Source organism: Rhinoderma darwinii, chromosome 7 (genome assembly GCF_050947455.1).
Source record: "Rhinoderma darwinii isolate aRhiDar2 chromosome 7, aRhiDar2.hap1, whole genome shotgun sequence".
Lineage (NCBI taxonomy): Eukaryota > Metazoa > Chordata > Amphibia > Anura > Rhinodermatidae > Rhinoderma > Rhinoderma darwinii.
In genome coordinates this window covers 135,425,297-135,449,085 of record NC_134693.1, presented here as the reverse complement: position 1 = coordinate 135,449,085, position 23,789 = coordinate 135,425,297, and the positions used below count along the sequence as shown (strand labels likewise).

At 45.0% G+C, this 23,789-nt stretch overlaps 2 protein-coding genes across 2 annotated transcripts in view; one reads left to right on the top strand and one right to left on the bottom strand.

The window, feature by feature from the left end:
• P4HTM (prolyl 4-hydroxylase, transmembrane) overlaps positions 1 to 23,789 on the bottom strand; it is a 41,873-nt gene that overhangs the window by 9,341 nt on the left and 8,743 nt on the right. The window contains exons 3-4 of the mRNA XM_075831764.1: positions 6,414 to 6,604; positions 1,971 to 2,067 (exon numbers count right to left, since the gene is read on the bottom strand). Coding sequence (XP_075687879.1) covers positions 1,971 to 2,067; positions 6,414 to 6,604 — 288 coding nt within the window. The remainder of the gene's footprint in view (positions 1 to 1,970; positions 2,068 to 6,413; positions 6,605 to 23,789) is intronic.
• Positions 9,393 to 22,766, top strand: LOC142657393 (secreted frizzled-related protein 5-like). The gene is made up of 4 exons (XM_075832412.1): positions 9,393 to 9,640; positions 13,509 to 13,678; positions 15,488 to 15,577; positions 22,381 to 22,766. Exons 1-4 carry the CDS (start codon positions 9,408 to 9,410, stop codon positions 22,692 to 22,694), a joined length of 807 nt encoding a protein of 268 aa, XP_075688527.1. The 5' UTR covers positions 9,393 to 9,407; the 3' UTR covers positions 22,695 to 22,766.

The following is a 23,789-nucleotide window of genomic DNA, read 5'->3' as shown; positions in this document are numbered from 1 at the left end:
GTACCAACTCATAGACTTTTATTGAGCCCATACACTGCTCCCAGGAAAGCCAATCATAAACTAAGTGGCACATCGGTTACCAGTGCTCTTCTGTTGCTTCGTTTTAGGGATCGGTAAGGGTCCCAGTGCTTGGACCCCCACCGATCAGAACTTTTGATATGTCACTTTGGCATGTCAAAAGTGTTTTAAAAGTTTAGTTACACCTTAGCACCATCACAAGCATTTGGAGATGTCTGGAGCTGCTCCATCCCCGGGAGACAGTCTTCATATCCTTCCAGGGTTAGAAGTTATTTCATATATCTGAAGTCTGCGTGATCTTAAAGGAGGTTCTCCGCTTTGGACAATCTCTACTTGTGAGAAGGTTCCTTGACAATATGCTGATCACAAAGTGTCCCAATGCAGGGACTTTGAGCGATCACTTTGAATCTGTGGGAAACCTGGCAGTAAGTGTTCAATTTCCCTGCAGTGCCACCACAGGGAAAATTAAGTATTACACAGTGTCCATTCATATCAATGTGTTCTGTGACGCTCTAAGTAACCGCTCTCCACTCTGACCAAGAGATAGGGATCCTGAACAGAGGACCCCCTCTCTATTAACTCAGAATTCCCCAATACTGTATATAAAAATGTGTTTTCTAAACTGGACAAAACCCTTTAACTAGTTGCCGACACAGGATTAGAATGCTCGTCCTGAGCGGCAAGTACTTCGCACATTAGGAGGAGCATTCTCGTCCTGTGTGACAGCCTTGTCCCCGGGCGATCAGGAGCGGGACAACGGATGCAATACACAGCCGCAGCCCTGCTCTAACGGAGGAGAGAAGAGAAACCTCTTCTCTCCACCGTTAACCCCTTGAATGCCGCGATCAAAGCTGATCGCTGCATTCAAAGTAAATAAGAGGAGGGGGCACTGCTCTTTGATCGCGTCACAGAAAATCCCTGTGATGCGATCAAGGCCATAACTTGCATGGCCAGACAGCCCAGGGTCCATTGATGGACCCCGGGGCTGTCTGACCAGATTTCCTGTTGTTAGGGCATACTGAGGTACGTCCTAATAACTGCCTGTGTACTATCAGTACATAGGCTAATGTACTGGCATATAGCTATATGCCAGAACATTACAGTTAAAAATAAAAATGAAAAATCCCTCTATGGGATTAAAAAAATGTTTGGGGATGTTAAATCAAAAAAAAAAAATTTGTAAAAATAATACACAGAAATACTAATTTTTTACAATAAATAAACTTTTTAAAATATAAGTCCCAAAATAATATAGACATATTTGGTATCGCCACGACCGTAACAACCTGTACAATAAATGTATCACATTATTTATGATGATCGGTGTATGGTGTAAAAAAAAATATATTAAAACTGCTGCGGAACTGCTTTTTTTCAGCATTTTCGCCAGAATAAAAATGTATATAAATTAAACGATAATGTATTTGTACCAAAAAACAACTCGTCCCGCAAAAAACAAAGTCTCATACAGCTACGTCGTACAAAAAATAAAAAAGTTATGAGCGTCCGGATGCAAAAGAGGGAAATATAAAAAACTTGTTCTGTCCTCAAGGCCAAAATTGTCCGTGTCCTTAAGGGGTTAAGGAATGCCACAGTCACAATCAGAGGGCAGCAATACTTACTGACCTACAGCATTGAGGTAATAGGTGTGTGACTGGCATTGTTATAAGGGCACTGTGACTGGCTTTGTTATGGGAACACCTTGGCTGGTCCTTTTACAGGGGCTACTATGTCTCTCGTTGCTAAGCGTTTTAGTAGCCACTACATTGTGGAAATTCTATCCTAATCCTATTCCAAGCACTCTAGAGATGATATCCATTAAGACAAAACAGGCAGAGTGCAGTCATATAAACACAGCGCTACATTTACAGAACGCCGTGCACGCAGCAGACTGACACTGAGCGGCGTGTTTAAGATTTCTAATGCACAGAGCGCAATTCATGCCGGCTCACCGTTTCCATCTGGGTCAGCTTTTACAGCAGTATACATTTCCCGAATATTCTCAGGCGTCATCCACCTGCCATTCCCAAGGCGAGAATGGGTTAATACCTGCAAAGACGATTAAGAAAAATAATAAAATCGCCATAAATTATCTGCATTACTGCAAAATACAGAGACTAGTATGGAGGGAATCTCCGCCTTGGAGCCTCTTCAAACTTTATTTTAGGGAATTGTATATAAGCAATTCCCTCATACATACATATATATGGCTGCCACACACAGCACCGGTCGTCTGTATTCGGCTGGGTTCACACGTGGCGGAATTTCACTTAAATTCCGCTGCGGACACTCCGCAGCGTTAATCCGCAGCGGAGCCGTTTGTCCATTGACTTACACTTTAATTTAGCAGTGTTCGTTTAGACGAGGCGTAAAATTCTGCTGCGGAGCATAGGCTGCGGAGCGGAATTTGTTGTCCGCAGCATGCTCTGTCTGTTGCGGAGCAGTGGCGGACTCATGGCGGAATTTCTCCATTGACTTCAATGGAGATTCTAAATTCCGCAATGAAGTCCGCAGCTGTCATGCACATGTTATGTGTGCTGCGGATGCGTCTTGCTTTTTTAACTTGACATTTCTTCATTCTGGCTGGACCTATGTATTTCTAGGTCTACAGCCAGACTGAGGAAGTCAATGGGGCTCCCGTAATGACGGGAGCGTTGCTAGGAGACGTCAGTAAAAAGTCAATGTCCAGGGTGCTGAAAGAGTTAAGCGATCGGCAGTAACTGTTTCTGCACCCGGGACAGTGACTACCGATCCCAATATACATGTATCTGTAAAAAAACATATAAGTTCATACTTACCGAGAACTCCCTGCGTCTGTCTCCAGTCCGGCCTCCCAGGATGACGTTTCAGTGTAAGTGACGGCTGCAGCCAATCACAGGCCAAGCACAGGCTGCAGCGGTCACATGGACTGGAGCGTCATCCAGGGAGGTCGGGCCGGATGCCGAAAGAGGGACGCGTCACCAAGACAACGGCCGGTAAGTATGAAATTCGTTTACTTTCACTAGGGAAAGTGCTGTCCCTTCTCTCTATCCTGCACTGATAGGGAGAAGGGAAGCACTTTTCCCGCAGTCCGCAGCAGCTAGTCCGCATCAATTTTCTGCACATTTTGTGCAGATCCGCAGCCGTAATCCGCAACCCGGATTAGGTGCGGCATTGATGCGGACAGTTGCGGAGGAAATCCGCCACGTGTGGTCATGCCCTTCTGCTGATGGGACCAAGATGGCATTCTCAGGGAATATAAATTGTCCTGTACCAATATCCGAGTTTCCGCTACTTATATAGGAAGCAATTCCAGTAACAGATTTTATATATATATATATATATATATACATATAATATATATATATATATATATATATATATATATTTTAGTGAATTGCTGGTATAGCAATTACCTAACAAACTTTGAAGAGGCAAGATTATCAAACCTCATGGATTATCAAATGCCGGATTAAAGGAATATCACGGTATATGAATATATATCCAGAACCGGACATAGATCGTTCCTAGATGGATACAGAATATAAACTGGACTGGCATATTAAAGGAGTATTCCCATCATATCCACAGGTTATGCCATAAATGTCTGATAGATGTGGGTACCACCTATGGGACCGGCACCTATCCCCAGACTAGGGAACCCCTGACACCTGCCTAGTGAGGCGGCCGCTGGGTGCCGCATCCTGGCAGAGGGTCAATGGAGAGTTGGCCGGCAAGCTCGGCTGTTTCTGTAATTCCCGGCCACCACTCCGTTTCGGTGTCGGGGGATCTCGTTCTAGAGATCGGTGCAGGTCTCCGACGGGAATGTCTTAGATGCGAATACATTACAGCTGCCATCTGCTGCTGACGGCACGAGCATAGCTCCTGTGCCCGTGCCATCCAGTGGACGTGCTATTCCGGTATTAACAGCGCAATTGGGTTAAGGGAGGGTTTCCAAGTTTATGTCAATAAGGCTACATGGCGACTTTGGCCGCTAAACAGGTCGTACGGCCAGAGATCGCATGGTCGCCCTGCCAGCATCGCATTTAATGAAAGCGACCGTGGCCGCGTTGCGACCCACAGGTTGCCACGACCGCGACACATCAGTTGCATAAAATCCAGAAGGTTTAGAGTTTTTTAAACTGTTGTTTCGTTCGCAGTAACCTGTGGGTCGCAAAGCGCCCACATTCACTATTGTTAAATGTGACCCTGACACGGCGATCTTTGAGCGTACGACCTGTGTCGCGGCCAAAGTCCAAGTGTAGCCCTAGCCTAAAGCTCAATTATTATATAATGAACAGTTCTGGTACTTTCTAATATAATTGATTTATTGTTTACCAATTTTAAGATCTCTTCTTGCTGACATTGAATGGAAACATTTTTTTTTACACCCAAGGGCTAAAAATCCATAGAGACCTAATACACCAGTGAGTTTCTTAAAATGTTACCCAGTCTAGACAATCCTTGGCAAGCTAAACAGTCTGGACTCTTGACTAATACATTTTACCTGCACCGACACATTGTAGCAACAGGACAGAGATTTGTTGCCGCTGATGCATTTATCTCACATTGGATTGTCTCGATTGGATGCGATTGTAGCAAATCCTCAACTGTGACCTCTGAGAAGTATCTGTATTGGTTTTCATCCACTGAATGTAAGCAATACCGGTTGCTATTCACTGACAGCAAGCAGAAATCTTGAAAATGGTGAACAATTCAAACACAAAGTGTATTAGAAAGTCGCAGAACTTCTCATTATTCATTGATTTGGCTTTATTTACTTAAAACTGGAAACCCACTTTAAGTCACCGAGTTTTTTGGCACATGAAATAAGGATCATTCCTTTTCCTTGCACCATTGCTCTGGATGGACACGGCGTGCAGAGCTTTTAACTGCAGGGAACTGCTTCTTATCATTATCTACCACTACACAATTAGTGACAGCTCAGTTCTTATGGGGGTGGGGTGCATGCCATCCCACAAACACAGGATGGCATGAAACAGACACAGTACACCAGGGTCCGAATGAACTGGAGGTCCGTAATTCCATTGTGTTTGCTTCTTCATCGGCTGATAGTTGCCCTGTATGTGTGTCATATGAACGCTCGTTTGCCCGATCATTGGCTCGTGTAAAAGGGCCTTTAATTTACTACAGTGGGGACAAGTGGCTACCAGACCCCTCTGGCACCACTTATCTCAATGTAAAGACTATAGAAGTCATCGAGTGGACGGTGAGTCCTGTCAAAATCAGCGGGATCTGGTAAGAGAAATCCAATGTCTAAACCCACTATACAGGCGTTTTCATGCTCCATTTTCAAGATCTCTGCATGCTGCCTGTGAATGGGAACATTGCGGTTTACATGCACAGACCACTTCTCACAGCTGAGGGTTTGCAACCATTGCATCCATCCTAGGCAAGCCTCTGTGAGCTAAATACAACAGCAGCACAAGTCTCTCTCCTGTCCTCATAGTTTGTTATATTGTATCAGTGCAGGTAAAATGTATCAGCCTGGGGTCCAGGAAGTTTAGCTTACAGGGAATCCCATTTGCTGGTAGCAAGCAGAGATCTTGAAAAGAATTGAAACACAAAGTATATTAGAAAGTTGCAGAGCTTTTCATTATACGATCACTCATTATTTAGATAAAACTGGAAACACCCTTTAACTTTCAAGAAACTTCTGACATATCATTCATCGGTGGGGGTCCGATCACTTAGACCCCTCATCAATCGCTAAAACAAAGCGGCAGAAGCGCTCGTGTGAGCGCTGAGCGGCTTCGTTTCTGTTCGGCTTTTTTCGGAAAGCTGATATAGCGATGTACGGGCTCAATGGAAAGTCTATGAGCCCGTACACCATTACATTGGCTTTCCAAAAAAAGCCGAACAGAAACGAAGCCGCTCTGCGCTCACACCGCTTCGTTTTAGTGCTTCTGCCGCTTCGTTTTAGCGATTGGTGGGGGTCTCAGTGCTCGGACCCCCAACCAATCAAAACTTCTGACATGTCACTATGACATGTCAGAAGTTTGTTAAACGTTTCGTTACCCTTTAGGGTATGTGCACACACACTAATTACGTCCGTAATTGACGGACGTATTTCGGCCGGAAGTCACGGACCGAACACAGTGCAGGGAGCCGGGCTCCTAGCATCATAGTTATGTACGACGCTAGGAGTCCCTGCCTCGCTGCAGGACAACTGTCCCATACTGTAATCATGTTTTCAGTACAGGACAGTAGTTCCACGGAGAGGCAGGGACTCCTAGCGTCGTACATAACTATGATGCTAGGAGCCCGGCTCCCTGCACTGTGTCCGGTCCGGGACTTGCAGCCGAAATACGTCCGTCAATTACGGACGTAATTAGTGTGTGTGCACATACCCTTAAGCTTGAATGCCCCTGGAGTCGTCTTGCCCCTTTCCTCACCTCTTTTATCTGCAGCTGCCCATCTTGATTGTGATCCAACAGATTAAAGATGTCAGCCTTGCTTATCTCTAGATTTTCCATGGCTTCCTTGTAGCCATCCATAGGTAGAATCTGGCTGGCTTGGAGTCCTTTTAACTGAGCCAGATGAATGAGGAATTTGCACTCTTCTTCTGACAAAAAGTTGGGGATTTCTGCAAGGACGGAATCAACGATAAATCCAATATGCCGCATGTCTTAAAGGTCTGTTATATGATATCAGACATTAAATACATTGAATAACACAGTATGCAGAAAGCTCTTGAGCTCCCCCTAGTGGTGACTGCAGGCAAACATAATTGTATTATTTAAAAGGGTTGTCCCGTCCTTAAAAATTGATGGCCTATTCTCAGGATAGGCCATCAATATCTGATTGGTCAGGGTCCGACTCCTGGGACCCCCTGCCGATCAGCTGTTTTGAAGGGGCCGCAGCGTCGCGGTAACAACTGTGTCGAGCATATAAGGAATAAAAGGGTAGCAGCGCCCATACGAGCACTGTGGCCCCTTCAAAACAGCTGATCGGCAGGGGTCCTGGGAGTCGGACCCCGACCGATCAGATATTGATGGCCTATCCTGATGATAGGCCATGAATTTTTAGGGACTGGACAACCCCTTTAACGAGGACCTGTCACCCCTCCTGACATGTCTATTTTAGTAAATAAATGAATTTCCCATGAAACACCAAATCTGGAACATGTTTTCTTAGAACTCTGAATTGTGCCGTCCCTCTGTTTTTCTTCCTAGAAATGAATAAATTGACAACTGGGTGTTACCATTGTCAAAGAGGCGTGTCCCTACACAGTCTCGCTCTGTCAGCACTGATTGGACAGTGTCAGTCTGTGTAAGGACACACCCCCAACTGGTAACACCCAGTTGTCAATTTATTCATAAATTTCTAGGAGGAATAACAGATGAACGGCACAACGTAGAGTTCTAAGATAAGATGTTCTAGAATTGTTATTTTATGGACAATACAATTATTTACTAAAACAGACATGTCAGGAGAGGAGACAGGTCCCCTTTAATTCTATGCCAATGCAAGGGGTTCAGAGCTCTGTATCAGAAAAATGGAGCTCTGAACTCTATAAAGATATATTATCACAATAATCCGCACCGAATTTTGGATCCATTTAGATTTTTTTTAAAAACAAGGTCTTTCAATCTATTTAGCCGGTTTCGGCCAACAATTGGATGAATTTTTAATGGCCAAAGAATCCGACATCTGACAGATATCAGGCGAAATATGGATTCGCTGAATTCTTCTCGGCCTAGGATGATTTTTGATAGGTGATCACTTTTCAAATGAGGGCAAAGACAGGGTCGTAATTGGGGTAAGGCTGATGAGGCATGTGCCCGGGTGCCAGAAGGGGATGCCAACATGCCACTCTGCCTTGGCCAGGATATTTATATACAGGCAGTGAACTAAATGTTCATGCACACGGCCGTAGATTTTGTCCGTAATTGGGGTCCACAATTATGGACCCATTCATTTCTATTGACCACGGACACATTCCTGTATATTTGCGGGAAGGTGTCCGGACCGTAGAAAGCCTCCGCAAAAGATAGGACATGTCCCATCTATTGCTTTTTACGGACCGTGCTCCCATACTTCGTATGGGAGTAGGGGCCAAGAATGTGGATGGCTGTCCACGGCCGCAAGAGGCCGGCCGTGCCCGTAATCATGATTTCAGGCACGGTCATGGGCAGGGGTCCTTACTATGGGAAAAGGAGTACCAGTCCCAATCAGGAACCCAAAAGCCTTGAGGAACAGCAATATGATATGCTGTAGTCATGCCAGACACGGTTAGCTCAATATATATATATTTTGTATTGGGTATAGACCCTATACTGCATGATGTAACCCAACCCACAGGTGAAGTGGTCACTTATGTGTCCACGTAAAAATTCTGCACCAAAGCCCAAGCGCTTCCAGCTAGGCTGTGGAGCTGTAATGGCAGCCATATTGGTTGTCACCCATCTTTTCACAGACATAAGCAAGGCCAGATCTGACGCACGATGGATACCACCGACGCCCGACGGAGCCCATTGACTTATAATAGGGTCTGTCAAGTTCCATCCTTTTGGCAGGAAGAATAGCACGCAGCGCTATTCATCCCGTCCAACCTGACGGACCCTGCGGGCCTCTGATGCAGATGTTACTAGAGCCTTTAGAGGATTCCTCAAGGACTGCGACTTTAAATACCCTTTAAAAAGTAATTTTTTTTAAGTTTTTAGTTTTTTTTTTACACAACAGCAAATAACATTGTCATTAATCACCAGGTAAATAGGATCCTCTAATGCAAATGGAGGCGAGCCGGGGCGGATTGTTTTAAAAAGAAAAACTTTTAATGAGCCCAGTGTCCCCTCGATGAGTTGTTTGAGCATCCCCAGGGCTAAATAAACAGACCTTCCTAATCCCCCCCGGTCAATAAATGATTGTTTTTTGGCTTGAGAATAGCGAAAAGGAAACATGTCGTATTTTACGGGATGGTTAATGATCACGAATCGGAGAGGGGGGGGGGATTGGTGGACAAATGGCTTCCTGCAGAGATCCAATCAAGACTACAATAATGGGCCGAGATAATGGCATGGGCAGGAAAGTTCAAACATTCAACCTCCTTGTCCGCCCTTATTACAACACCTGCTGGTTTAAGCTGCCCCCCTAACAAGACCAAACAATCAGGCCCATTGGCAAACACAAACTGTGGGATTGTCTTGTCCAAGTGTGCTGGATCTTAATGAGAAAGGATTAGCCGGAGAAGTGTCCCCCGGCCCTATAAAAAACCATAGGCCAAGACTAAGGGAGACTCACTTGCCCGGTTGCTTGTGCAGGCGATGCATCTATTCTCTACGGGCATAAAGACAATGATTGCCTGGCAAGGCGGACGGCCGGGATGCCAGGACTCAAAGTGGCGGCTGATGTTTTTGCTCTGTTTTTTGACCAGTGGTTCTCAGGCAATGTATGTGGACTTTGTGAGCAGCTCGTCCAGGTGTATGACCATCCCGCGGCATATGCCCCTATGTTACGGCATTGGATATAGAGAGATGAGGATTCCTAACCTGCTGGAGCACGAGACAATGGCGGAGGTGATCCAGCAATCCTCCAGTTGGCTGCCGCTGCTCGCACGTGAATGCCACCCGGATGCCAGGATCTTCCTGTGCTCACTCTTCGCACCTATATGTCTGGAAGGGTAACGTACCCTAAAATATTCATTTTTCTAACGCTAAGGGCTTATTCAGGCGAATGGGATATACGTCCGTGCAATGCGCGTGATTTTCACGCACATGGCACGGACCTATATTAGTCTATGGGGCCGTGCAGACATGTGCGTGATTTTTACGCGGCGTTGGTCCGCTGCGTAAAATTCACGACAAGTCCGTTCTTTGAGCGTTTTTCGCGCATCACGCACCCATTGAAGTCAATAGGTGCGTGAAAATCACGCATGCCGCACGGAAGCACTTCCGGGTGACGCGCGTGATTCGCACAACAGCAGTGAAAAGGATGAATGAAAACAGAAAAGCACCACGTGCTTTTCTGTTTACAAACATCCAAATGGAGTGTCATAATGATGGCGGCTGCGCGAAAACCACGCAGCCGCGCATCATACGGGGATGACACACGGAGCTGTCAAGTGCCTTTTGCGCAGGCAAAACGCGTTTTTTTGCGTGCGCAAAAGGCACACGCTCGTGTGAATCCAGCCTAGGGGCGGATTCACACGCACATGAGCGTTTTGCGCAGCAGCGTGACGGCTCCGTGTGTCCTGTTCATATGGTGCGCAGATGTGTGCTTTTCGCGCAGCCGCCATCATTATGACACTCCGTTTGGATGTTTGTAAACCGAAAAGCACGTGGTGCTTTTCGGTTTACATTCTTTCTTTTACTGCTGTTGCGCGAATAACGCGCGTCCCACGGAAGGGCTTCTGTGTGGTGCGCGTGATTTTCACGCACCCATTGACTTCAATGGGTGCGTGATGAGCGAACGACGCCTAAATATAGAACATGTCGTGAGTTTTACGCAGCGCACTCACGTTGCGCAAAACTCATGGACAGTCTGCACTGCCCCATAGACTTGTATAGATCCGTGCGACCCGCGTGAAAACCACACGGGTTGCACGGTTGTATATTACGTTCGTGTGAATCCGCCCTAAAGGGCATTTTTTTTCATATGTATTAGGGCAGGTGGGCATCATAGAGGTGGGGTCCCCCACGTGGGACTCCCCTCTATTGAACAGAGTATAACGGAGACCACCTCTCACTCAGGCCATATATTACACGTTCAGCCATTACCAGAATGTAATACATTTCCCCTATAGCCGACGTCTATCGTCTCCTTGACTTGTCTTCTAATTCTATACAATCATTGTCCTTTCTGATTCTGGAAAAGCTGTGTGACAACCCATATATTGGTGATTAAACCCACCGTCACCCAGCTTTCCCAGACTTCTGAACAGCAAATCTGCCTGGATCTGCAGTGATACATCCCCATCTTATCTATCGCTTCCTTAAAAGGCAAATTTGCTATTCAGGAGTCTAAAAAAGCTCTGTAGAGGTAACAGTGGCCATATTGGTTGTCACCCTGCTTTCCCAGAGTCGGATATAACACATAACCAGCAGAATAGAGTTTTAATGGACGTAAATGCTTTTATTTTCCTTTCCACTGAATAGTATTGATATTTAGACATGAGGAGGCCATTATAGCGGTGACTGTAACCTCCGGGGGGGGGGGGGGGGATGGGATTATGTTCTTCGTCTCATGTGTGGACATACTACTCTCGCTTGCGTCACTCGCACGGTAATTGGAAGCCATGTTTTCCCATTAGTGGTTTTGGTATTGTTGGATGTCTCTTTGAATTACAGCTGACTGACCCTTACGTGCGTCACTCGTGTCTTTGGGCAGCGCGGAGTCTCCTGTTCTTTGTTTCAATGAAACATAGAAGTTGACAAGAGAATTAGGGCCACCTACAGCCCGCGCCCAGCAGTCCTTTATTAGGGATTATCGTAGCTAATAACTGGCGGGGTCCGTGCTTATGGTAAATGTATAGAAGAGAATGCTTACCTATATATATGTCTGTGGGAAAGTTGGGTGACAACCAAGATGGCCGCTACTACAGCTACGAAAGAGGTTACAGACATGTCAACTCTCCCGGTTTTACCAGAAGTCACCCTATTTTTACCCTAATATATACTTTTGACCCCGTTTCCGGGGAGGGAGGCTAGAAATAGGGTGCAGGAAAAAGATAAAATGGCCATTATCTCTTGGATTGATCGAATATATAGGGGTCTGTATACTTACACTCCTCGCTCCCGGTTCTCGTTCAGCTCCGGGCGCCGCTGCACTGGCTCCTGATACAACGGCGCTGGACGGCGTCAGGACGCAGTAAATTGTCGCCCAGAACTAAACAAGAGCCAGAAGCGAGGAAGGAGGGGAAGTATAAAGTCTGGTCTGGGGGCTGACATTTTTTTTTTTGGTATGATCTGGGGTTTGAATTACGTTAGGTGTCAGGTCTGGGGTCTGTATATATTTAGGAGGTCTGGTCTGGTGTCAGAAATTAATTTAGGGGGTCTAATACTAATTTAGGGGTCTGGTCTGGGGTCGGATATTAATATAGGGGGTCTGGTCTGGGGTCTGATATTATGATAAGGGGGTCTGAATATATTTAGAGGGTCTGGTATGTGTCTAATACCAATATAGGGGGTCTGGTCTGGGGTCTGATATTAATATAGGGGGTCTGAATATATTTAGAGGGTCTGGTATGTGTCTAATACCAATATAGGGGGTCTGGTCTGGGGTTTGATATTAATATATGGGGTCTGAATATATTTAGAGGGTCTGGTATGTGTCTAATACCAATATAGGGGGTCTGGTCTGGGGTCGGATATTAATATAGGGGGTCTGGTCTGGGGTTTGATATTAATATAGGGGGTCTGAATATATTTAGAGGGTCTGGTATGTGTCTAATACCAATATAGGGGGTCTGGTCTGGGGTCGGATATTAATATAGGGGGTCTGGTCTGGGGTCGGATATTAATATAGGGGGTCTGAATATATTTAGAGGGTCTGGTATGTGTCTAATACCAATATAGGGGGTCTGGTCTGGGGTCGGATATTAATATAGGGGGTCTGGTCTGGGGTCTGATATTAATATAGGGGGTCTGAATATATTTAGAGGGTCTGGTATGTGTCGAATACCAATATAGGGGGTCTGGTCTGGGGTCTGATATTAATATAGGGGGGTCTGAATATATTTAGAGGGTCTGGTATGTGTCTAATACCAATATAGGGGGTCTGGTCTGGGGTCTGATATTAATATAGGGGGGTCTGAGTATATTTAGCCATGCCCCCTTCTTAAGCCACTTCTCCCATTTTTGCTGCAAACCGCTGATTATCACCTTGTAAAGGGCTCTGCCAGATTGACAACTATCTTTCCTAATGTCCTGAAAGCCCTAGAAACATAGTGGCATGTGACCAGATATAGCAGACTACATATTGAGGTCAATTTGCCGTTCAGGAGTCTGGGAAGGCTGAGTAACAATCTGTAATTGCAACACGCAGAAAATGATGGGCCACACAACTTTTCCAGAATTAGATATAACTAACAATTCAAGGACTTATACTTATAGGGGATTGTTTTTTTTATTTAATATGGTTGAATATGAATATCCATATATTTGTCTGCACGTTCACCCAGCTTTTCTAGAGTCCAGAATGACATCTAGTTATGCAGTGACATGAAGCAGGAGATAAATTACTGCCTAACTTGACCGTTCTGGTCTCTAGACAAGCTGGGTGACAACTTCTATGAAGACTGCAATGGTGGCCATCACCCAGCTTTCCCATGACCGGATATAACTAAGAAATACGCAAATATAATTTAGCAGAAGAGAACGACTCAGGGATTTATATTTTGATTTTAGGTGGAAATGTTCTTGCAATCTGAATTTCTATGTATTCTAATTAAATATTTCGAATATTTTTTTAGATATTTTTGGATTTATCTGTGCATGGAGACCATAAAATCTTCATAATTAATAATAAAATCTTCATTTCTTTAGTGACAGGATTATAAAGCCGTGCCGGAGCCTGTGTGAGGCGGTGAGGAATAGTTGCGCCCCCATCATGGCGTGCTATGGGTACCCGTGGCCAGAGATACTGAAGTGTGAACAGTTTCCTATTGATCATGGGATGTGTATCTCCAAAATTACCAATGACACAAGCACCAGTGGAAGGAGTAAGTGACCACTCTTATACAGTCTATCTATCTCATATCTATCTATCTATCTCATATCTATCTATCTCATATCTCTCTATCTCATATCTATCTATCTATCTCATATCTATCTATCTATCTATCTCATATCTATCTATCTATCTATCTATCTCATATCTATCTAATATCTATCTATCTATCTATCTAATATCTATCTATCTATCTATCTCATATCTATCTATCTATCTCATATCTATCTATCATCTATCTATCTATCTCATATCTATCTCTCATATCTATCTATCTATCTAATATCTATCTATCTATCTCATATCTATCTATCTCATATCTATCTATCTATCTATCTATCTATCTATCTATCTATCTATCTATCTATCTATCTCATATCTATCTCATATCTATCTCATATCTATCTCATATCTATCTCATATCTATCTATCTATCTATCTATCTATCTATCTATCTATCTATCTATCTATCTATCTATCTATCTATCTATCTATCTATCTCATATCTATCTCATATCTATCTATCTATCTATCTATCTATCTAATATCTATCTATCTATCTCTCTCATATCTATCTCTCTCATATCTATCTCTCTCATATCTATCTATCTATCTATCTATCTCTCTCTCTCCTATCTATCTATCTATCTATCTATCTATCTATCTATCTATCTATCTATCTATCTATCTCATATCTATCTATCTATCTCATATCTATCTATCTATCTCATATCTATCTATCTATCTCATATCTATCTATCTCTCTCATGTCTATCTATCTATCTAATATCTATCTATCTATCTATCTATCTATCTATCTATCTATCTATCTATCTATCTATCTATCTATCTATCTATCTATCTATCTATCATCTATCTCATATCTATCTATCTATCTCATATCTATCTATCTATCTATCTATCTATCTATCTATCTATCTATCTATCTATCTATCTATCTATCTATCTATCTATCACGGGAAACATGAGAACTAAATTCCCACCACCAAACTCCCTACTCAGTTCATCTGAATTTCCCTGATTAGTTCCAACCATTTAGAGCGTATTTCACCTTAAAAACACAAATTTTACTGTTTACACATTATATATATAAAGGATGAGTGACTTTGTTACTACATTATTGAGTCCCAGCCTGTATTATACTCCAGAGCTGCAATTAAAATTCTTATGGTTATTAGTGGAAACAGTCAGCAAGCCTGATGTGAAACACACTCCTAGCAACTTAGCTGAATTCCTAAAAGTCAGTGGGACAGGTAGTTTTTCCTTCCATCCCTTAGAGCTTCCATTACACTGACCCTTGAATTGGACTTTGAAGTGGGGCATTGTGAGGGGCACTCTTGGCGATGCTGAGCTGCTAAGGGTAGATGACAGGGCTCCATTCAAAATGTTCAGTTTAAGGCGCAGTTCCCGGGGGGGGGGGGGGGGCAGTATAGTAGCCGGTCTTATAAAGGCTGGGGAAACAGTCAAAAAGACCTGCCTATTCTATTTTTTCTCCGTCAGACCTTGGAGACCTCTTAGGCATTAGATGGTTGTCACTAAACACTCCTATCCAGATTCACTGAGCATTACGTTTCTTTCTTAGATTAGTGTGGAGCATCTTATATAAAAATATAGCCATGATAAGATCTGTCAGCAGCAGCTAACCTGCTTGTTGACGGTTTCCATATAGCAAAACGAGAGTTTTTTTTCTCAGAACTGAGCAATAACAAATGCAAAAAATAAAGGTCACACTACTATATATGGGATTCGGGAACATTATAGCCTCTCTTGTTTCTTACAGCGGTGCCCCGTGCCAGCTGCAGGGACTGTGAGCTCGACGAGGCCAGCTCTGCCAAGGATATACTGGATACACTCTGTGCTAATGATTTCAGTAAGTAGTGACATAATGCACACCTCAATACACACAGCTGTCCCTAAGATGAATTACCACTTATTGGAGAAGTTAAGCTGGTACTAATGCCACTTATCTGTGCCAATATTTTAGTAAGATGGGTATGGATGACAACAGAGGGTGTGACAGATGTCAACTGTTCAATATGTAAGAATATTGCATCCAAAGTGTCCTTAGACCTCATCGCTGCCCTTCTGTAGATTGTTGGACTTTCACGTTCCAAGATTTGTGTCTCAGACTGTGTTCACACCTATTTATCATCCATTCTGTCATGGAAGAGAAGAAAATTGACTAATTTTTCAAACAATTCATGTAGGGGTCCCATTCGGGACCCTCATCTATTATCCAGAGTGGCTGCAAAGAGTCTCTCGCTCTGGAGGACACAACATGTCTGTGCATTATATGGACAGTCCATTGATTTTAATAAGCAGTATGCAATGATTCGTTTCCCCTGTGGGGGCGCTGTGGGGAAATTGAACCCTTGGTGCCAATTTTTCCTCCAGCAGAATACAGCTGATCGCTGCGCAAAGCGGACAACCCCTTTGTTCAACAATATGGGCCTTAAAAACGAGCACCGATCAACTCTACAGCTCGTTGATCGGCGCTTGTTTGCTCTTTTTACAAGGAGCTATGATCGGTTATTTATGGAGACGAGTGATCGTTCATCCCCATACATATCCAACATGTCGGCAGCACATCTCCTTGATTACACAAATTGCTGCCCGCAACGATAATATTTATTGCTGCATAAACTACACAATCAGCTGATGATCGAGCTTCATCGGCTGATCGTTGCCCTGCTTACACAGGGCAATGATCTGGAACGATCGTTCATATGAACGCTCGTTTGCCCAAACATTGGCCCGTGTATGAGCCTTAGGGGAGATTCACACGAACGTTGCGTTTTTGCGCGCGCAAACAACGCAGCGTTTTGCGAGCGCAAAAACCATTTGACAGCTGCGTGTGTCATGCGTGTCTGATGCGCGGCTGCGTGATTTTCGCGCAGCCGGCATCATAGAGATGAGGCTTGTCAACGCCCGTCACTGTCCAAGGTGCTGAAAGAGCTAAATCTTTCAGCACCCTCGACAGTGAATGCCGAACACAACAGCGAAAAACCTGTAAAAAAAAAAGATAAAGTTCCTACTTACCGAGAACTTCCCGGCCGTTGCCTTGGTGACGCGTCCTTGGTGACGCGTCCTTGGTGACGCGCCTCTCTTGACATCGGGCCCCACCTCCCTGGATGACGCAGCAGTCCAAGTGACCGCTGCAGCCTGTGATTGGCTGCAGCCTGTGCTTGGCCTGTGATTGGCTGGAGCTGTCACTTGAACTGAAGTGTCATCCCGGGAGGTCGGACTGCAGGAAGGAGACAGGAGTAATCGGTAAGTTAGAACTTCGGGTTTTTTTTACAGGTTAATGTATTTTGGGATCGCAAGTCACTGTCCATGGTGCTGAAACAGTTTAACTCTTTCAGCACCATGGACAGTGACTATCTCCTGACGTCGCGTACCGATAATTTTTTTGCCGGGATCGGCCAAAACGAGTTTGGCCGAACCCGGTGAAGTTCGGTACGCAAAGACACTCCGTTTGGATGTTCGGAAACAGAAAAGCACGTGGTGCTTTTCGGTTTTCATTCATCCTTTTCACTGCTGTTGCGCGAATCACGCTCGTCCCACGGAAGTGCTTCCGTGTGGTGCGCGTGATTTTCACGCACCCATTGACTTCAATGGGTGCGTGATGCGCGAAATACGCAGAGTTATTGAACCTGTCGCGCATTTTGCGCAGCAGACAAACGCTGCGCAAAAAGCACGGACTGTCTGTACTGCCCCATAGACTTGTATTGGTCCATGCGTGCCGCGTGAAAACCACGCGGCCCGCACGGACCGAATACACGCTCGTGTGAATCCCCCCTTAAGCCGCTAGCGTAAGGGCTTGTCCGCATGTAACGGAATTGCTGCATATGTTCTGTCGAGAATTGCGGACGGAAAATACGCAGCAGAATACAGTAGCAGCAAAGTGGGCGAGATTTAACAAATCACATCCACACGCTGCTGTGGAAAGTGACTGAATTGTTGTGTTTTTCAGAGGAGATGTCACCATCTCACAGACTTACATTTTCTGCAGCAATTCAGTTATGTGTGGACAAGCCCTAACATAGACATCAATGAAGCCGCAAAGATACCAATTTAAAGTGGCAGAACGCTGTATACCGTATAGGCGGCAAACTCAAAAGGACAAGAGGGAGGAGCATTGTGAAGACAGTCCTGTCAATCAGTTACACTCAGCCAATCAGCATGATTTTAATGAATACATAGATTCCCTGTATCGTTCATAGTGTTCTGTACCATAATGACAAAGCCGTCTTCCCGAAGATATTCCTCATTCCATGCACGACACATTGGGTCACACTATCTGGGACGCTTATTCTATATTTATTCTATGTATTTAACCTATATTTCTCGGTCTGACCTTATTTGTAACTCCCGGCTCCATAGGTTAGACTGGGTATGTGCACACACAAAATAAAAAAAGTCTCAAAATACGGAGCTGTTTTCAAGGGAAAACAGCTCCTGATTTTCAGACGTTTTTTTAATCAAAGTCGCGTTTTTCGCAGTGTTTTTAGAGCTGTTTTTCTATAGAGTCTATGAAAAACCGCTCCAAAAACGGCTGAAGAAGTGACATGCACTTCTTTTTCGCGGGAGTAAAAACGCCCCGTCGGAACAGAACAACGTTTTTCCCATTTAAATCAATGGGCAGATGTTTTGAGGCGTTCTGCTTCGAATTTTTCAGCCGTTTTTCGGGCCGTTTATGGCCCGAAAAACGGCTGAAAACACTAAGGGTATGTGCACACGACCTCTTTTCAGACATAATGGAGGCGTTTTAAGCCTCGAATTACGCCTGAAAAGACGGCTCCAGTACGTCGGCAAACATCTGCCCATTGCTTGCAATGGGTCTTACGATGTTCTGTGCAAACGAGCTGTCATTTTACGCGTTGCCGTCAAAAGACAGCGGGTAAAATTTACGCCCGCGGCAAAGAAGTGCAGGTCACTTCTTGGGACCTAATTGGAGCCGTTTTTCATTGACTCCAATGAAAACCAGCTCCAATTACGTCCGTAAAAGACGCCGTGAAAAACGCGTGCACTTGTAAAAACCTCTTAAATTCAGGACCTGTTTTCTCCTTAAAACAGCTCCGTAATTTCAGACGTATTTGGCGTTGTCGTGTGCACATACCCTAAAAAGAAACACTATTACCTTATCACTCCAAAGTAGTCCCAAAGCGGGTCATGTGGTCCCTCCTGGCCGTCCTGAGTCGTTAATGTGTCCATTGTGTGTGGCACCATTCACACTATTGGATGGCATTTACTGGGTGCAACCCACTAGTTTATCGTTATAATGGCATCTTACTAATTTCAATAGGCCTTACCGGTGATAGATATCCTTTAGGGTATGTTCACACGTGCACGTCCGTTACGGCCGAAATTACGGGGCTGTTTTCAGGAGAAAACAGCCCCGTCATTTCAGCCGTAACGGCATGTGCAGGCGCTTGAACGCCGCGTCCATTACGGACGTAATTGGCGCTGCTATTCATTAGAGTCAATGAATAACGGCTCCAATTACGTCCCAAGAAGTAACAGGACACTTCTTTGGCGGGGGCGTCTATTTACGCGCCGTCTTTTGACAGCGACGCTTAAATATACGCCTCGTGTGAACAGACAAACGTCAGCCCATTGCTTTCAATGGGCAGATGTTTGTCAACGCATTGAAGCCGTAATTTCGGACGTAATTCCAGGCGTAAAACACCCGTATTACATCCGTAATTTGGCCGTGTGAACATACCCTTAACATTAAAGGATCAGTAAGGCCTCATGCACACGGCAAACCGGACCGCAGACAGATAGGACAAGTCATTATACGGTCCGGGTTTGCTGTCCGGGCTTAATTGAAATGAATGTGTGCACGGTCCGTGATTTGCGGGCAGCCCGCGGAGTGTCATCTGTGCCGCAATCACGGGCCGTGAACACAGCTACGGTCATGTGCATGGGGCCTTAACCTGTGCAGTTAAATGTACTCTATTGTTCCCTGTTATCAGCCACGTCAGGCTGGGAAGAGGCTGACTGTCATGTTCTTCCATTTGTTGACTCGCAGGAAAACTCCCTGCCCCTATGATCGTTTCTTGATGTCACATATCTCCAGTGCGGAGAATCTCCAGACACGTATACATCCCTGCGTGTGACCGGTATCAGCCGCTCTCTACTTATAAGTTTTACATTTCTTGCATCTTTCGTCCATCTCTTTTTTTTTTTTCCACGCTGTGCGGAGCAGGTGAACGGATCTCCAAACATTTCTCAGATGTTTAATGTGAACTTTTTAAACAGTTTGCTTAAGGTTCAGACCCATAAAAGGTATTGGCGGCACCAGCGCGACTCTCGCTCATCCAAGGAAAGACATGCTTTCTGTCTCAAAAGCTGCGCTGCGTATACAGTAACCGCGAAGGAGGCGAGCCCTGTATATAGGGGGAGGACTGACTGTAGCCCCTTTATAAAAGTAAATCGCAAATCACTGACACCGGCTCTGGGACCATATAAAGACACGAGGCCCTGACTACGAGCCCATGTAATGTCATGTATCCGTCCAGCAGGGTAGTAGTTCTATTTTTCTGTATCTGTGGTGTCTCTTGTATATACATTGTCCATTCTCCCGAGATCAGAAGGTCCCCACTTAGTATACGTTTTTAAAGGAGACGTCCAGTTTGGGCAACTTAATCATGATGGCGAGGGGGTCTCAGCAGCGGGACCCCCCCCCGCATGATCAACTGTTATTGAAGGAATACATGTTGTTCTATTAAAACCAATGGGCCGTCTCTTCATCTTTGCAGTAGCTCTGTCCTCTTAGCTCAAGGGGTTATCTTAAAATGGAGAAACCCTTTAAGTTTTCCTCTTCTCTCAAGTTGTTAAAGGGGTATTCCCAGAATAGACATTTATTACCTATCCACAGGATCGTGTCTGATCGCTGGGACCCCCACGATTACTAGAACGGGGGTCCCGAGCACCCTATTCCTCTTCACTGCACCCCCTGCAATGAGGAGCCTGTCAGTCCCATAGACATTGAAGGGTGCGGCACCGCACATGGTCATCCCCCACTTCATTCTGTAATCTCGCAGTGAGGAGAAACGGGGGCTCGGGACCCCTGTTCTAGTGATTGTGGGGTTCCCAGCAATCAGTCACTGATCAACTATCCTGTTGACAGGTGATAAATGTCTATTCTGGGAATACCCTTTTTAAATAGCTATTCAGCGTTTCTTAGCTATAACTGTTCCTCGGGAAAGCTGGGTAACAACCAATATGGCCGCCATTACAGATCATACAGGAGTTATCATCCAGATTTCTATGGGCCTTACTTATGAAAACTGTCTAACAGTAAAACAGGCCTTGTTGTCCATAGCAACCAATCACAGTGCAGCTTTCATTTTGCCACAGCTGTTTAAAATATGAAAGCTGAGCTCTGATTGGTTGCTATGGGCAACAAGGCCAGTTTTACTCTTAGACAGTTTTTATAAATGAGGCTGAAACAGACGTGTAATGGGGTCTCCTCTCCTGTATTACCGAATAATTAAGCAAAATTGCCTTTCAGGACTCTGCGATAACTGAGTGACAACTACTGTATGGCCGCCATTAATGGTTGTCACCCAGAGTGCTGACTGTAATCTGCCTAGTTATGAACGATACATTTCCCCTCCCCATACCACTAAAAAACATGGCAGATTAACCCCTTTTAAGTAAAAGCTTCATGACCATTTCTGTGGGACTTGTAATGGCAGCCATATTAGTTGCCACCCAGCTTTCCCAGGAACTGATAATACAGCTAAATAGAATTTTAAAAAATTTGACAAGGAGAGCTTATTATGAAAGAGCATTTTTTGCTCTTTAAGGCCCCATGCACACGAACGTGCTTTTGCGGCCGCAATTCCCCAGAAAATCCACGGGAGAATTGCAGCCCCATTCATTCCTATGGGGCCATGTACACAACCGTGGTTTCCACGGTCTGTGCATGGCCCCCGGAGCCCGGACCGCAGAAAGAACGGGCAAGCCTTATTATGGCCGTGTTCTGCGGTCCGGGCTCATTGAAAATAATGGCCACGGCCATGTGCACAGCCCGCGATTTGTGGGCGGCTCGCGGCTGTCACTCCATGGCCGGCCAACCCGGAAATCACGGCCGTGCGCATGGCTACGGTCGTGTACATGAGGCCTAAGGGTGCGTTCTCACAGGGTAAACAACTTCCTTCCAAATTTATCATGCGGAAATTCTGCAGCTTTTTCGCTAAAGAAATGAAAATGCTGCAGATTGAGAATCTGCACCGCAGGTCAATTTCCGCACGTGTTTTCTGCAGTTTTTTTCCGCAGCGTGTGCAAGAGATCCACTTCGCAGCCACTGTAATACGCTGCAGAGTTTCCGCATGAAAAATTCGGACAGTAATTCTACAAGGTTTACGCTGTGTGTGGACGTATCCTGTGCCTTCCTTCACATGCAGATTTTTTGCAGCGTTTTCTGCGTCTTTTTTTTATTCATATATTTTTAAGATGCGTTTTTTTCTTCCGTTTTTAATGTCCTTTATCTAGTCTGTAGTGAGTTTCATATTTCACTATTGACTTGCTGCAGCATCTCGTAGAAAAAAAAACCGCCATGAAAAATGCTGCAAAAAGCGCGTCCTTTTTCCAAATAACATTATGTGTGAAGACGTCCTAATAGATAATTTACGCAGCTTTAACTTTTAATTTTTTTTTCAGCTGCCAAAGTTCGTATCACAAAGAGGAATTTGACTTCCAGCTCCATTTCTGACTTTGACATGGATTCCAGAGTGGACATCTTGAAGCACGGCCCGCTGTCCAGGGGCGACATCTTCCCCAGACTTCAACAGTGGTTAGACCTAGACGCGACCTGTGTGCAGAACATTATGCGCGGTACCCGCACGGGCACTTACGTCATCAGTGGGGACGTGCAAGAAGACAAAATAGTGGTGCATAACGCCTACGCCTGGCAGAAGAGGAACAAGAACCTGCACTTTGCCGTAAAAAAATGGAAGCACCATAGATGCAGATAGTAGAACTTCCTGGGGCTGCGCCATAATTACAGAGGAATTCCCCCGAAAATCAGCAAATCATCATTAAATATAAGCCCTTTAGTCGTCCTCTGCTCAAACTGTTGTATTCAGCCGTAACCAAAGCTGGGTGACAACCAATATGGCCGCCATTACAGCTCTCACAAGGGTTGTGACCCAGCTATGCAGTGATACATCACCCCACAAACTGGGCAGATCTGTCTTTCAGGAGTCTGGAAAAGATGGGTGGACACTGTTAGAGTATGATCACACAGAGAAGATGCGCTGCGTAAACGGTACACAACGTATCAGCCCTGGACGCCGCAGGGAATGGCGGCCGATAAAACCGCACCAAATTGTGGTGCAGTTTTTCGGCAGGAATGTATGCTGCGGAAAATAGCAGGTAAAAAAAACAACAAAAAAAAAACAAGGCCCATACTTACCCGTAGCCATGGCGACGCGTCCCTCTGATTGTTCGGCAGTCCGGTCTCCTGGGATGACGTTTCATCCCACGTGATCGCTGCAGCCTGTGATTGGCTGCCGCAGTCACATGGGATGAAACGTCATCCCTGGCGTCCGGGCTGGATGGAGGAGCACAGAGTTCTGAGAATGTATAATCTTTTCTTTTTTTTTTTCCGAGTTGGGATTTTTGCGGCGGGATCGCAGCTCTTCCGCTGCAAAAATCACAACATCCGCTATTTGTTGGGGGTTTTACCTCCCCATTGAATTCAACGGGGAAAACCCGTAATAGAAGAGCAGCGATTCCGCAGCATAAATTCACACGCTACGGATTAAAAAACCGCACCACAGGTCAATTTATGAACAGATTTTCGGCAGGTTTTTTACGCAGAGTGTGGATGAGGTTTGTTCAAATCCCATCCACTCTTCTGCTCCTGTATTAGGGCTTATTTAGACGAACGTGATATACGTCCGTGCAACGTGCGTGATTTTCACGCGCCTCGCACGGACCTATGTTAGTCTATGGGGCCATGCAGACTGTCAGTGATTTTCACGCAGCGTGAGTCCGCTGTGTAAAACTCACGACATGTCCGATATTTGTGCGTTGTTCGCGCATCACGCACCCATTGAAGTCAGTGG